The sequence below is a fragment of the Syngnathus acus genome, chromosome 3 (assembly GCF_901709675.1).
Source record: "Syngnathus acus chromosome 3, fSynAcu1.2, whole genome shotgun sequence".
Classification (NCBI taxonomy): domain Eukaryota; kingdom Metazoa; phylum Chordata; class Actinopteri; order Syngnathiformes; family Syngnathidae; genus Syngnathus; species Syngnathus acus.
This window is the reverse complement of record NC_051089.1, coordinates 17991931-18008014: the sequence shown is the minus strand read 5'-3', so window position 1 is coordinate 18008014 and position 16084 is coordinate 17991931. Positions and strand designations below refer to the sequence as shown.

Genomic DNA, 16084 nt, shown 5'->3' with positions numbered 1-16084 from the left:
GGTGCGTATAGCAGCTATCGTTATAGCATTAGCCATCCACAAAATCCCATGAGCCTCAGCTCGCAATCTCCCATGAGCCTCAGCAAAGTGTAAACAATCGCGTTTCTCAAACGATCTCCTATAAAATGATATGGAACTGACTAAAGTTCGATCTAACGCATTGGTACTACTTACCTATGTTTCCCTTCCATATCGATCCGTAGATTTACTCGAAACATTAACGGAGCAGCCTATTTTGACATGAAATAGCCTGTTGCGTATAGCAGCTATCGTTATAGCATTAGCCATCCGCAAAATCCCATGAGCCTCAGCTCGCAATCTCCCATGAGCCTCAGCAAAGCGTAAACAATCGCGTTTCTCAAACGATCTCCTATAAAATGATCGGAACTGACTAAAGTTCGATCTAACACATTGGTACTGCTTACCTATGTTTCCCTTCCATATCAATCCGTAGATTTACTCGAAACATTAACGGAGCAGCCTATTTTGACATGAAATAGCCTGGTGTGTATAGCAGCTATCGTTATAGCATTAGCCATCCACAAAATCCCATGAGCCTCAGCTCGCAATCTCCCATGAGCCTCAGCAAAGTGTAAACAATCGCGTTTCTCAAACGATCTCCTATAAAATGATCGGAACTGACTAAAGTTCGATCTAACGCATTGGTACTACTTACCTATGTTTCCCTTCCATATCGATCCGTAGATTTACTCGAAACATTAACGGAGCAGCCTATTTTGACATGAAATAGCCTGGTGCGTATAGCAGCTATCGTTATAGCATTAGCCATCCGCAAAATCCCATGAGCCTCAGCTCGCAATCTCCCATGAGCCTCAGCAAAGTGTAAACAATCGCGTTTCTCAAACGATCTCCTATAAAATGATCGGAACTGACTAAAGTTCGATCTAACACATTGGTACTGCTTACCTATGTTTCCCTTCCATATCAATCCGTAAATTTACTCGAAACATTAACGGAGCAGCCTATTTTGAAATGAAATAGCCTCGCGGGTACAACAGCTATTCGGTGACGCCCCCTGACTACAGTTGCCGTAATGTTGGGAAGCGATGCGACCTTGTAATTTACTAGTCGTACTAAAACGTACTGAAACATTTTGGCAGAGCACTGTGTACAACCAGTATGGATCAACAAATTCATCAATTGATCCATATACAAGGCGCTCTGCATTATAAGGCGCAGTGTTTTTTTTTTAGTAAAATGTAAGTTTTTAGGTGCGCCTAATAGTGCGGAAAATACGGTACTCAGGAGCGACTTACGTGTGAAATTATTAACATATCATTTCACATATTATTTTAACATTAAACCGCATGAGGGCAGTCTAGGCCTGTGTGTCAAGATTCAGATAGGTTGGAACAATTGGAACTGGAACTGACGAGTCCAACGTAAGCGACTTAGAAGGGGAAGCGCCTCATCATCCACCTCCGGGGTTAGCAGAGTTGTTTAAATGTGACACAGAGGATGAAGATTTCATTGGATTTAGTGATTTGGAGTGACACGGATGATTTGGTAAACTTATTACTTATTGTTATTTATGCTACAGCAGGGACGTGCGGTGAGGGTTGGGGTTGGTGAGGCACTGACTCAGAGTCAGATTTACAAACATACTGTATGACGCTAAGGCACTGACTCAAGTCAGATTTACAAGCATACATGGTTGTTATTCCATTCTTGATTAAATTTAATAACATTTTAAACACACCACTGTACATTTAAACACACCACTGCAGTATCCTTACCTTTACTTGTAAATGAAGTCCATTCTCCTGTCCTTCTGGACGAAGATCTCGATGACTTTGTTGTATAAGTCCTCCTTTTTGTCCTTTTCTTTGAGTTTTACAAGTCTCTCTTGTAAAAGGCCCGTAGTTTGAATTAATCCTCGCAAATCTGACGTTGGTCTTCCCTTACTTATGATTTCTTGCTTTGACTGAAAGTCAAGTTTTGAAAAATTTCTTATCTTCGAGATTATATCCTCCATTTTCAGGGAAAATAAAGCCAAATAGCAATGCGTTAGCACAGAATGTTGTTGGTTGTTTTTCTTTTCTTTTTTTCTTCTTAATTTACTCTCGCATTTACTCGTGTCGTGAACTATTAGCCGCAGGCTCAATATCGCCCCATCTTTGAGGTAAAGGTACTGGCTGCCTCAAGGCCCGTATTTTCCCGCTGACTGCAAGCACGCGCCGTTTGCATGCGCTCAGTACAGTGTGTGAGTGGTGCACACTCTCAGACGCACGCCCTGAGAGGCACTACCTGTCACTGCCTCAGCCTCCATGATTCTCGTCTCCCGTTGTTATTTGAACAAGAAATACAGCTATTTTGACTATGAAAATGAATGTATAGGTAACACACCAAAATTGCATTAAAAGCATAGACCACAGGACAGATATTATATTATGTTTTATTATTTTATTCATTTTTAACAACTTATGGTGACAGCTGAGGAAATCATGTTGAGCCCTTTACCGCCCCTGGCAGTGCCTCACCTGCCTCCTATGAGTGCACGTGCCTGTGCCTGTGCTACAGTTATCTGAATAACTCTTAATATGTTACGTCAGGCACGTTCTCAGTTCGTTGTTTGTGTCATGTAATAGTAGCATACCGTACAATTATTCAGCCTGTTGATTGATTCAACATTTATTGATCCCAGGGGTGGGGAAATTCAGGCCCCTGCAGTATCCATACCACAGAGCGGGTATACAAAAGACACACAGATGGCATGAGCGCAACTCAATAAGGCTGCCACACAACGGCGACACAAAGAAAGCCAGAAAGTGCGAAAGATAAAAGCCATCAAAGCAAAGCAAAGCAAAAAGGAAAAAAAGTAACAGCGGCCGACCAGCACCCCTCAATATCAGAGAACACCCCAAAACACACAAAATAGCCTCCACGGGGTCCATAGACAGGTGTAAGGGCAGTCCAGTTCAACGGCGCCCAATGGACCGTCGTCGTGAATCGGTGAAAAGATGAAGTAACAATTGTTGCTGCAACACCTGCGAAAGTTGTAGTCTACTAGTAAAGTGCTACACGATATTGTATTGAATATTCCAATTTCAAAACACCTACCGTAATTTTCCATGTATAATACGCCCCCATGTATAATACGCACCCTAAAAATGGCATGTCGATGCTGGAAAAAAGCCTGTACCCATGTATAATACGCACCCAAATTTTGACTCCTACTTAAGTCCGTAAACGTAAAATTATTTCAGAAAAAAGATCATCTTTGGGAACAACCGGATGTTATTCTGCCGGTCAGTATCACTGCGCATGCGCTAGGAAACTCGATAGCGAAGAAATATGTGAGACTCTCAACGGGATCACCAATATTTGAGTGATGTTCCAGTTACCGTTTTATTCCATGTATAATGCGCCCCCATGTATAATACGCACCCTAAAAATGGCATGTTGATGCTGGAAAAAGCCTGTACCCATGTATAGTACGCACCCAAATTTTGACTCCTACTTAAGTCCGTAAACGTAAATTTTTTTCTGAAAAAAGATCATCTTTGGGAACAACCGGATGTTATTCTGCCGGTCAGTATCACTGCGCATGCGCTAGCAAACTCGATAGCGAAGAAATGTTTCGGATTTGTGTAGGGTACATTGTGACAGCAAACGAGCAGGTGATCGAGCAAGCGTCTGATACGAGAGCATTGTGTTCGCATGGAGCGTGTTTGAAGTGAACAGCAGAGAAGAAAGGAACAAGGCAAAGTGTTGTGAAATAAAATATTACCTGTAATACGCATTTAGGTAGAGAACTGAACTCTCGCTCTTTATATAGCTGACGTGTCTTGCGCATCCGTTCTGCGCATCTGTAATGGCGGCCTCCGTATGATATCCGGATAAAAAAATAAAATAAAATAAAAAATGTACCCATGTATAATGCGCACCCCAGATTTTAGGACAATAAATTAGTTACATTTTGCGCATTATACATGGGAAAAAACGGTATTAGCAAGGGTAGTACAATAAACAGTTCTTTATCAACATTTTTGTAGCTGTCACATAATTTCTGTTTCTTTCATATAGTGTGAATGTCATAAACACCTGTATCGCAGATTAAGATGCAACATCAGAATCAGAATCAGCTTGATTGGCCAAGTTTGTTCATGCCAAACAAGGAATTTGACTCCGGTTGATCTCAGCCTCTGTACAACATTTAAGTAACTAACAACATTCAGGTGGCTAACAGGTGGGTACAACATTTAAGTAACTAACAACATTCAGGTGGCTAACAGGTGGCTGATCCAAACCAGACAGGGATGGAGGTGCAGAGGATAGACTGGATGATGGCAGTGTAGAAGGTCATCATGTTAGATGTGTCAAATCTGCACTCCATGTAGTAGGTCTTCTCTGTTGCTGTTGATATATTTTTCCGGTTCTTTTATCTTTAATTCTCGCTATGCTAATAGTAACAACCTATTTATTAGATGCCAGAAAGATCGAGAGAGAGCTGTGGAGCCTTATCTGCGAGATTGCAGAAGAAGGTCTATCCCCAACCTCCAGGATTCCTACTGTTATACTCTTGGCCGCCCACCCACAAGTGGGGCGGCATTGCCTTGCCTGTGTGATGTGCGACCTTGCGGTCTCGACTGAAATCAACTAATATAGTATATGTGCAAAGAGTGTCACAGAAAAGGGAAGGCCAGTGAAAGCTAGAGAAGGGTCACAACAAGATAAAAGTATAGCTCAAGCTATCTAGCTAATGATGTGTGCCCAGGAGGCCCATTCTAACAATGATCGTGCTTCATTTACAACATTTGAAGAAAAAAGTATTGTTCCGACTTAAAAGGTGATTTGTTGGACAAAGCGGAATTAGCTGTGTGTTTAATAGGAGTGCGACGTGTCAGGTGAGTTCGTTGGTCTTCATGATGCTCTATTTACAAGTTAGGTGACTTCTGAAGGCAACTGATTGCACTGGATTGTAGTTAGGAACATCAGAGTACAAGTTGATTTAATATAAACGCACCTCACACTTCAGATTTAAAAATACATACTTGACCTTTTGAAAAAAAAATGGATCCACTTCACAATGTGTTGTTGGATCACATAAAATATCAATAAAATACATTCAAGTTTGTAAGGTCATAAAATATAAAAAATAAATGTGAAAACGTTCATATGAATATGATGTTTTCTAAGGCAATATATATTGAAAGGCACTGCGAAAAGTTGGATACAAATATACTGCGACATATATGTAACAAAATTGATAAGAAACAAAATGGAAAAGAACAAATATAGATCATAGAAATTAGATAATCTTTTGCTTTTGTTCTACAGGTCTTTTTGGAAAATATTGTCCTTACGTCTATTTAGTCACCAGTTTTCAGTATCCCCGTCTTGGTCGTAAATTCACCTAGGGGGTCTTAAATTAACTTGACATGTTAATTTTTCTGGACTGTGGGAGCTAGATGCATATGTATGTGTATGTATGTATGTATGTATACATACCAGTGATGTGCGGTGAGGTTCATGACTGGGGAGGCACTGACGTCAGCCCCGCCCCCCCCCCCCCCCCCGGTAAAAAATTGTCCGGCACCTAACCGTGTCATAAAAAAGGTTGGGGAACGCTGCTCTAGTGTAGCTTATTCATTATTTAATTTGAACTATTCTAATTAAATTCTGATATCAGCAGTCTTCACACATAAAAACACTCAATAAAGCACATGGAATCAAAAACTTGTTTTCGATTGTGCGTACCACTCCGTTCCGAAGTCCCGTTGTTCGAATCAAACCTTTTAACACCGGAGCTGCTCTTCCTTTACTGATGACCTCCTGCTTCGACTGAAAATCCATAGTTGAAAATCGTTTGGATATGTAATCCTTGTAAAACGAAATGTAAAAACGGGAAAAAACCCGAATGTAAAACAAATAAATGGACGACTGCTCCTCAGTTGCTCACTGTAAATTTGAACTGGAGATCTCTTATTCTACAGGTAGGCGCATGAAGCATCCCGGGATCACTAGCACTATATATATATATATATACACATGTGGAATATTGTAATTCAAGATGGCGGCGCGTGCACACCCAGCGACCTCTCTTTGTCCCGCCCGAACGGTGTTTTGTTCGTTTAATGAGTGTTTGTCCGACAGTTTTACGTGTTCGTCTCATCGTACTACGTCGTGCTACAAGTACAGCAGGCAGGTTCTGCTCGACATCGACGAAAGCGAGTTTTGCGGCGTTCTGAACTTTGAAGCGGAGACATTAAAGGAACTCGGACTGCTCCGGCCTGAAACAACGCCGGACTCGCCTGCTACTCCTCCCCCGGATAGAAAGCGTCGGAAGCGGTGTGCGAGGAGGCAGAAGAGGGGCAAGCGCGGAGGCGTCCAGGCCAGGCTGTGCCTTCCATTCTTCTGGCGAATGTTCGATTGCTGGACAACAAAATGGATTACATTCGCCTGCTGAGATCTACGAACCGGACAGTGAGTAACTGCTGTGTGCTCGTGTTCACTGGGACTTGGTTGACTGTCAACATTCCGGACTCTGCTGTGCATCTGGAGCGGCTAGCGTGCTATCGGGCGGACATGGTAAAAGGGGGTAAATCGCGAGGAGGAGGAATATGTGTCTACATCCGTGATGAATGGTGCCGGGACTCTGTAGTTGTATGCAAGCACTGCTCGCCACTGGCGGAGTTTGTGATCATTAAGTGCCGTCCTTTTTATCTGCCAAGGGAATTTACTGCGATTCTGCTAGTCGCAGTATACATCCCGCCTTCCAACATTGAAGGCGACAGAATCGCGGCTCTTAGTGAACTGTACCAGGCTGTCAGTGAACAACAGACGGCGCACCCTGACGGTTTCACCATCTTCGCTGGGGATTTGAATCATGCCAACCTAAAGTCTGTTTTTCCGAGGCTTCACCAGCATGTTAATTTTCCAACACGTGGTGACAGCTTCCTGGACCTGGTCTACTCTACACATAAAGGAGCTTTCAAAGCCGCCCCCCTCCCCCATATTGGACTTTCTGACCATATCACTGTTATATGCTTAGTATGCCCGCATACAGACAAAGGGTGAAAGCATCCAGGCCGGTTCGCAAGTGGGTAAAAGTGTGGCCTGAGGGTGCCTCTGATGCGCTTCGAGACTGCTTTGGCACTACTGACTGGGAAATGTTTAAGCAGGCGGCCACTTGCAACAATCGGACGGACATAGAGGAGTATACTGACTCTGTTTCCTCTTACATCACGAAGTGCATTGATGATGTGACCCACACAAAATTCATCGTCACTCGGGCTAACTGGTAGCCATGGCTGACAGGGGCTGTCCTCAGGCTGCTGAGGGCCAGCGACAAAGCCTTCACAGCGGGGGATGAGGCTGGCTTGAGAACAGCGAGGGCCGACCTGTCCCGGGGCATCAAGGAAGCGAAAAGGGCATTCTCTTGCAAGATTACCGCCCACTTCGAGGACAGCAGGGACGCACGGAGCCTATGGCAGGGCATTCAGACCATCACGGACTACAAGCCCGCGTCGCAGAGCTGTGAGGGCGACATCCGTCTGCTCAACGATCTTAACCGCTTCTTTGCTCGCTTCGACGCTCAGAACAGCACTTGCCCGCTGAAGACCCCTCCCCCTCCACACGAGCAGCCCCTGTGCCTCTCTGCCGATAGCGTGAGGAGGGCGCTTGCCGCTACCAACACCCGTAAGGCGGCGGGCCCTGACAACATCCCAGGTCGAGCGCTGAAGGACTGCGCTGGGGAGCTGATGGGTGTCTTCACGGACATCTTTAACATTTCCCTGCAGCAGGCCATCGTCCCTTCATGTTTCAAGGCTGCCACCATCGTACCTGTGCCGAAGAAACCTGCTCCGTCCTGCTTCAATGACTACCGCCCCGTGGCACTGACGCCCATCATCATGAAGTGCTTTGAGCGGCTTGTCATGGAGCACATCAGATCCATTCTCCCCCCCACCATAGACCCCTTCCAGTTTGCGTACCGAGCCAAACGGTCATCTGAGGATGCCATCTGCTCTGCCCTCCACTCAGCCCTCACCCACCTGGAGAGAAGGGACTCGTATGTGAGATTACTGTTTGTGGACTTCAGTTCTGCATTCAACACCATTGTACCACAACGACTCATCTGCTCAACTCGACAAGCTGGGCCTCAGTACCTACCTCTGCAACTGGCTACTGGACTTCCTCTGTCAGAGGCCTCAGGTGGTACGTGTTGGCGACAAAATCTCCGCCAGCATCACGCTGAGCACGGGGGCCCCCCAAGGCTGCGTGCTCAGTCTGCTGCTCTTCACCCTGCTGACTGCACTGCAACTTACAGTAGCAACCGCGTGCTGAAATATGCCGACGACACGACTCTGGTGGGTCTCATAACCGGGGGCGACGAGACTCAATACAGGTCGGAGGTCGACCTTCTGGCCACGTGGTGCAGGGACAACAACCTCCTGCTGAACGTCAACAAGACCAAGGAGATTGTTGTTGACTTCCGGAAGGGTCACACCCAACACCTGCCACTGACCATCGACGGTGCTTTGGTGGAGAGAGTGAGCAGCACCAGATTCCTGTGGGTGCACATCAGTGAGGAGCTCTCCTGGTCCACCAACACCGCATCACTGGCGAAGAAAGCTCAGCGCCGCCTGTACTTCCTGCGGAAACTCAGGCGAGCAAGTGCTCCTCCGGCCGTCATGACTACATTCTACCGTGGCACCATTGAGAGCGTCCTCTCCAGTTGTATCGCTGTTTGGGGTGGTAGCTGCACTGAATACAACGTGAGGGCCCTGCAGCGCATAGTGAACACGGCTGGTAAGATTATTGGTGCTTCACTCTCCTCCCTGAAGGACATTTACACCTCCCATCAGACCCGCAAGGCGACCACGATTGTGAGTGATGTGAGTCACCCCGCTCACTCTTTGTTCGACCTTCTGCCCTCTGGGAAGAGGTACAGGAGCCTGCGCTCCCGCACCACCAGACTCGCCAACAGCTTCATACTCCAGGCTGTTAGGATCTTGAACTCTCTCCCCCCTTCTGCGTAGCGTCCTGTACTTTTGCGCTATATTCTGACTGTCTGCTGTATGCTCACTTGCTCCATTTTTGCTCCTCTTATTTATTATGTTATTTGTTTATTTATTATTTATTCATCACTCTTATTTATTCATTGTTTGTGCCTTCTTGTTTTTACTTTTTGTGTTGTTTACTTGTATGTATATTGTGTACTATGTCTTGTCACCGTGGGATAGTGGGAACGTAATTTCGATCTCTTTGTGTGTCTTGACGTGAAGAAATTGACAATAAAGCAGACTTTGACTTTGAAGTGCAACCGCTGTCAGCGGCGCGTACCCGGCATTGTTGACATAAATGACGATCGATGGATTTAATGATTTGGAGTGACACAGATGGTTTGATAAAGGTGTTATTTATGTTATAGTTATTTGGATAACTGTCAATGTTACGTCAGGCCCGTTCTCAGCTCTTCATTTGTGTTTATGTCACGTTAGCATACCGTATCGTTTAGCCTGTTGTTGCTCGTTCATGTCTGTTCTTGGTGTTGGATTTTGTCGAATAAATTTCCCCCAAAATGCGACTTATACTTCAGAGTGACTTACATATGTTTTTTTTCACTTTAGTGTGCATTTTATGGCTAATGCGACGTATATTCCGAAGCGACATTTAGTCCGAAAAATACGGTATATGCAAAGGTTTGGGCACCCTTGATCGTTTTCAAGATTTTCCTTTATAAATCATTGGTTGTTCGGATCAGCAATTTCAGTTAAATATATCATATAGCAGTGATATTTGAGAAGCGAAATGAAGTTTATAGGATTTACAGAAAGTGCGCACTCATTACTTAAACAAATGTAGTTAACCTTGGTTAAACAGGGACCTCTCGTGGTCACAAGTTACCATAGCAGCGCTATGCGCATTTTGTAGATATAGTGGCGGCTGTGGCTCAGGCAGTAGAGCGGGTCGATTAGTAACCGGAGGGTTGGCAGTTCGACCCTAGCTCTGTCACAGTCTCGTGTCCTTGGGCAAGACACTTCACACACCTTGCCTCCAGGTCATTGTAAATGAGAAAATGTTCTCAATTGACTTCCCCGGTAAAACATTGAATTAAAAAATATATATGTAGATGTAGGTAAAGTACCGTATTTTTCGCACCATAAGGCGCACTGGATTATAAGGCGCACCCTCATTGAATTTTTTATTTTAGAAATGATTTCATATATAGGGTGCACCGGATTAAAAGGCGCATAAAATAGAAGCTATGCATCAAACTGAGGTTGACTAGGGTTGCGGTATGCATCCACTCGACAATAACCAATGAGCCCTCCGTAAACAATCGCGTCTCTCAAACTATCTCCTATGAAAGTGATCGGAACCGACTAAAGTTCGATCTAACACATTGGTACTGCTTACTTATGTTTCCCTTCCATATCGATCCGTAAATTTACTCGAAACATTAACGGAGCAGCCTATTTTGAAATGAAAGAGCCTCGTGCGTATAGCAGTTATCATTATAGTATTAGCCACTCGCAAACTCCGATGAGCCTCAGCTCGCAGACTCCCATGAGCCTCAGCAAAGTGTCATGGCAGCCCCCTGTAAACAATCACGTTTCTCAAACTCTCTCCCATTAAAGTGATCGGAACCGACTAAAGACCGATTTAACATTTTGGTGCTGCTTATTTATGTTCCGTTGCATATTGATCCGTAAACATTAACGGAACAGCCTATCTTGAAATGAAATGGCCTCGCGGGTATAACAGCTATTCAGTGACGCCCCCTCATCACGGTTGCTGTAATGCTGGGAAGCGATGCGACCTTGTAATTTACTAGTCGTACTAAAACGTACTGAAACATTTTGGCAGAGTGCTGTGTACAACCAGTATGGCTCAACAAATTCATCAATTGATCCATATATAAGGCGCTCTGCATTATAAGGTGCACTGTGGTTGTTTGAGTAAATTTTAAGTTTTTAAATGGGCCTAATAGTGCGGAAAATACGGTATACATACTGTAAATATGATATTAGGACTCATTATTATAAAATATTTTTATAACAAAGTACAAGTGTACATACTGTAAATATTAGGGGTGTAACGATTCATCGATACACATCGATTAATCGATATAATGCTCTACGATTTATTGGCATCGATGCTAAACGTAAACATCGATTTATATCGCCGTGTTTGACCTCGGACATTAGACGCGACTTTATTTTGAAATCCAGTTCATTGTTGCTTGCTTCCTCTTTCCGGGAGCAGTACGCGGCGTGTTGTGTTGTGTTGTGAGCAGAGCAGGCACGTGAAAGGGGAGCCGACAACTACGCGGCTCCTGGGCTGGTGCTATGGCTAGTGTCCAAGAAGACGAGGAAATTCGCTCCCCTTTGGGCTTCAAGTCATTCGTTTGGAAGCACTTTGGATTCCAAAGAAAAGATGGCTCAACGGACAATTAAAATTATTGTAAATAAATAGTTCAGTAATGCACTTTAAAGTTAATGGTATTACAAAAAAGAAAGAATATTCATTTTGCTTTACTTATATGAGAAAAAATATAGGAATTTGATGAAGTTCAGTGTTAAAATAAGCACTTTGTATACTACAATACTCTTGTAATTTCCTAAATAAAGAGTTTGCAGTACCTTGTTGATTTTGCGTATGAATTGTTATAAATCAGGATATTGTTCTATATTTTTTATTTAAAAAAAAATATATATATCGATCGTGGAGCACTATATCGTGATGTATCGTGAATGAATCACAGCAGGCTTTAAGATATCGGCAAATATCGTATCGTGATTCTTTGTATCGATATGATATCGTATCGTGACAAAACCCGCGATTTACACCCCTAGTAAATATGTTTTTAGAATTCTTTTATTATTATAACAATTTTTCTATAACAAGGTACAACACTGTAAACATGTTTTTAGAACTCTTATTATTATAAAATTAAAAAAAAATTACGTTTTTAAGTGCGCCTAATAGTGCGGAAAAAACGGTATACCGTAATTTTCGGACTATAGGTCGCTCCGGAGTATAAGTTGCACCAGCCATAAAATGCCCAAAAAAGTGAAAAAAAAACATATATAAGTCGCTCCGGAGTTTAAGTCGCATTTTGGGGGGCAATTTATTCGACAAAATCCAACACCAAGAACAGACATGAACGAGCAACAACAGGCTAAACGATACGGTATGCTAACGTGACAAACACAAACGAGGAGCTGAGAACGGGCCTGACGTAACATTCAGTTATTTTAAAAAAACTATTACATAAATAACACGTTTATAAAACCATCTGTGTCACTCCAATTCATTAAATCCATCGATCGTCCTTTGTCAACAATGCCGTGTGCCGCGCCGCAGTACACATTATTCCACAGGCCCATACAACGATATATAAACTATATTTTAAATAACTATCACATAAACAACAATATTATCAAACCATTTGTGTCACTCCAAATCATTAAATCCATCGATCAAATTTCTCATCCTTTATGTCATCCTGGTGACAGAGGACATGTCCAGAGGATATGGCGCTTTAAAGTGTTAATTTCTTTATTTGATTTTTTCTCTCTATTTTTCATGTTTTGAATATGTTCAAGATAAAGATATCAAAGCATGTGAAGTGATCAACTATACTAAAAATAACATGTGAAGTGGTCAACTATACTTGTAAGTAAGTGATGTGTTAATGATCAAGTAAAAATTTGTGAAAAAAAACATATAAGTCGCTCCTGAGTATAAGTCGCCCCCCCACCCAAACTATGAAAGAAACCGCGACTTATAGTCCGAAAATTACGGTACATACTGTAAATATGATTTTAGGACTAATTATTATAAAAGATTTTTATAACAAGGTACAAGTGTACATACTGTAAATATGTTTTTAGAACTCTTTTATTATTATAACAATTTTTCTATAACAAGGTACAACACTGTAAATATGTTTTTAGAACTCTTATTATATTTATTTTTATAAAAAGTGTACGCACTGCAATTGTGTGGGCACTCCCTGCCTTCTGCTGGCGTGTGGGCAACTTACGTGCCATAATTCCTCCATTTAGAAGTTTTATTTTGAATTTGAATTTTTTTTTAATTTGGAAAAAATATCCACGATGTAGTGAAACCGCGATAAACGAACCGCTATGTAGTGAGGGATTTGTCTTGGGACTTAAAGATGATCAAATAATGACATGGCCCCCTTCTTCACCTGACCTAAACTCCATTAAGAACTTTAGGCCCTTCCTAAATGGGAGATTTGTGCTGAAGGAAAATAGTTCACCTCTGTGAACAATGTCTGGGAGGCTGTGGTTGTTTTTGCACAAAAAGTTAATCGTCAACAGATCAAGAAGCTGACAGCCTCCATGAATAGAAGTCATAACTGTTATTAAAAAGATGGGTGGTTATACTGGTCACTGATTTTTTTAAATGTTCACTTGCAAATTTTGAGGTGATTATTCTCACTTTAACAAAAAAAAATAAACAAGTGAAATGGGAAAATTCCCTTTTTTAATTTAGTTGCATAATAATTCTGCACTCTAATAGTTGTGCACACGTAGACATTTTCCAAAGAAAGCCACTCTCACTTTTACGCTCTTAAATAAATATTCAATTTTGGGGGTTATGAGCATTTTGGTTGACTACTGAGAGCCCTATAGTTGTTCAAAAACAAAATTAATCCTCAAAAATACAATTTGCCTAATAATTGTTAACACGGTGTACATAGTTGATATACACGTATATATATATACATATACATATACATATACATATACATATATATATATACATATATATATATATATATATATATATATACATATATATATATATATATATACATATACATATATATATATATATACATATATATATATATATATGAGGGGCGGTATGCATGGAGGAAGAAGAACACAGCATTCCATGACAAACACTTGCTACCCACAGTCAAATTTGGTGGTGGTTCCATCATGCTGTGGGGCTGTGTGGCCAGTGCAGGTACTGACAATCTTGTTAAAGTTGAAGGTCGCATGGATACAGCAGATTCTTGCAAACAATGTTCAAGAGTCAGTGAGAAAGTTGAAGTTGCGCAGGGGCTGGATACCTCAACAAGACAATGACCTCAAACACTGCTCAAATTCTACTATGGCATTCATCCAGAATAACAAGTACAATGTTCTGGAATGGCCATCTCAGTTCCCAGACCTGAAGATTATTGAACATCTGTGGTGTGATTTAAAGCGGGCTGTTCATGCCCTCATAGTAACAGCTGAAAAGACCTGTCACACACCATCATGTGACACTGCCTGACGAAGGCGAAAGTTGCCGCCAAAACTGTCGAAAAACGTTTTAAGGTAAGACCTACATTATTTTGTCTGAACAAAAAAAAAAAGGCTGTAAGTACTGAAGACATAATGAACACTAACTAAAATGAGGGATTACTGTACTTTGATGCATGCGATGGAGTATTGTCCTACATAAAAATCGTGGTCTTCTTGAAAGATGCAGATCTCTTCTGTACCACTGCTTGAAGACAGTGTCTTCTAAAAACTGCCGATAGGTTAATTTTAATTAATTTTCATTTTAATTTCAGAGTTAATTTTAAGTTAATCTTTAGGCCAGCTCAGTGGCCTAGTGGTAGAGTGTCCGCCCTGAGACTGGAAGGTTGTGGGTTCAAACCCCGGCCGGGTCATACCAAAGATTATAAAAATGGGACCCATTGCCTCCCTGCTTGGCACTCAGCATTAAGGGTTGGGATTGGGGGGTTAGATCACCAAATGATTCCCGAGCGCGGCACCGCTGCTGCTCACTGCTCCCCTCTCCCCCAGGGGATGGATCAAAATCACATGGGGATGGGTTAAATGCAGAGGACAAATTTCACCACACCCAGATGTGTGTGTGACGATCATTGGGACTTTGACTTTGACTTTAATAATAATTAGCTCATCTTTAATAATACCAGCCTATACCAGTACACCTTGCTGGTGTCCTATTTGAAGTGGAGCTCTGTGGCCCTTACTGATCCAGCCATGGGTTCAGCTGGTCTGTCAATAGTCACTCTCATCTCATCAGTCATAAGATCTTTGAAAAATGTATATTCTGATATTTCTTGACCCAGGCTTGTTTCAACATGTATGTCTTCTTTAGTCGTGGTCGGGTGAGGACTCCAGATAATAAGTTGAAGTTCCGGAATATGGTAGCACTGAAGGATAGTGGGTTCCAGGTAGCTTAATGTTTCTGTCTTCTCAAATCTTTGGCAGTTAATTTGAGTCTTCTTTACCTTAACATGTTTTGTGCGACCCCTTGCAAATGAATGTTTGATGATTTTTTAATCACACCCAATAGTTTAGCAATTTCAAGAGTGCCGCAACCCCCTGAAAGACTTTTTACAAATTTTTACTTTTTGGAGTCATTTAATTTTCTTTTTAAATCTTTTTTGTTGCCCTATTTTGCCTGAGAAAAACAAGCCGCCTAATAATTATGCACACTGTGATATAGGGTGTTAATCTCCTTAGGCCCTAACATTGCTCATTACATGAATACAAATCACTTGATATGCTTGTATTGAGTAAGCATTCAAGATTATACAGCATGGAGTTGGAAAATTGCATATAAATGATCATATGGTCAAAATACACACTTGCCTAACAATCTTGCACATTGACTCATTTTTGAAGATATATATTCCTCTCAGCAATGACACTGCGTGTGTGTGTTTGTGTCATCCATGGATCTCAAGCTGCAGTTGCTCCTCTTCCTCATCCATGTCACTGGTTGGACCATCTGTATTATCAGGGGTGAACTGAGCTGATCTCATCCTCCCAAAAAGACCTGGGCTTATATGCTGTCGTCGAAGTCTACGAGACAGAAAAAGAAAGGAAGAAAATTTAAAGAAAATAAGTATTTGACAAACCCTACCTAATATACAGAAAAAGTGAAGTAAAACCAGCTGAAAAAGTTATTTCAAGCTATAAAGTGAAAAACATAAGAGTGACTCAAGCCTGTTAATGGTCACAAATCCAGTTACAAGGCAATACCATATGCTAACAAACAAACAAACAAACAAACAAACAAACAAACAAACATCCATCCATCCATCCATCCATCCATC

The 16084-nt window shown here is 42.0% G+C and overlaps 1 protein-coding gene across 1 annotated transcript in view; it reads right to left on the bottom strand.

Moving 5' to 3' along the window:
* Positions 1 to 15405: 15405 nt before the first annotated feature.
* Positions 15406 to 16084, bottom strand: part of ccdc102a (coiled-coil domain containing 102A) — a 112953-nt gene continuing 112274 nt past the window's right edge. The window contains exon 9 of the mRNA XM_037246681.1: positions 15406 to 15830. Coding sequence (XP_037102576.1) covers positions 15695 to 15830 — 136 coding nt within the window. The 3' untranslated portion in view covers positions 15406 to 15694. The remainder of the gene's footprint in view (positions 15831 to 16084) is intronic.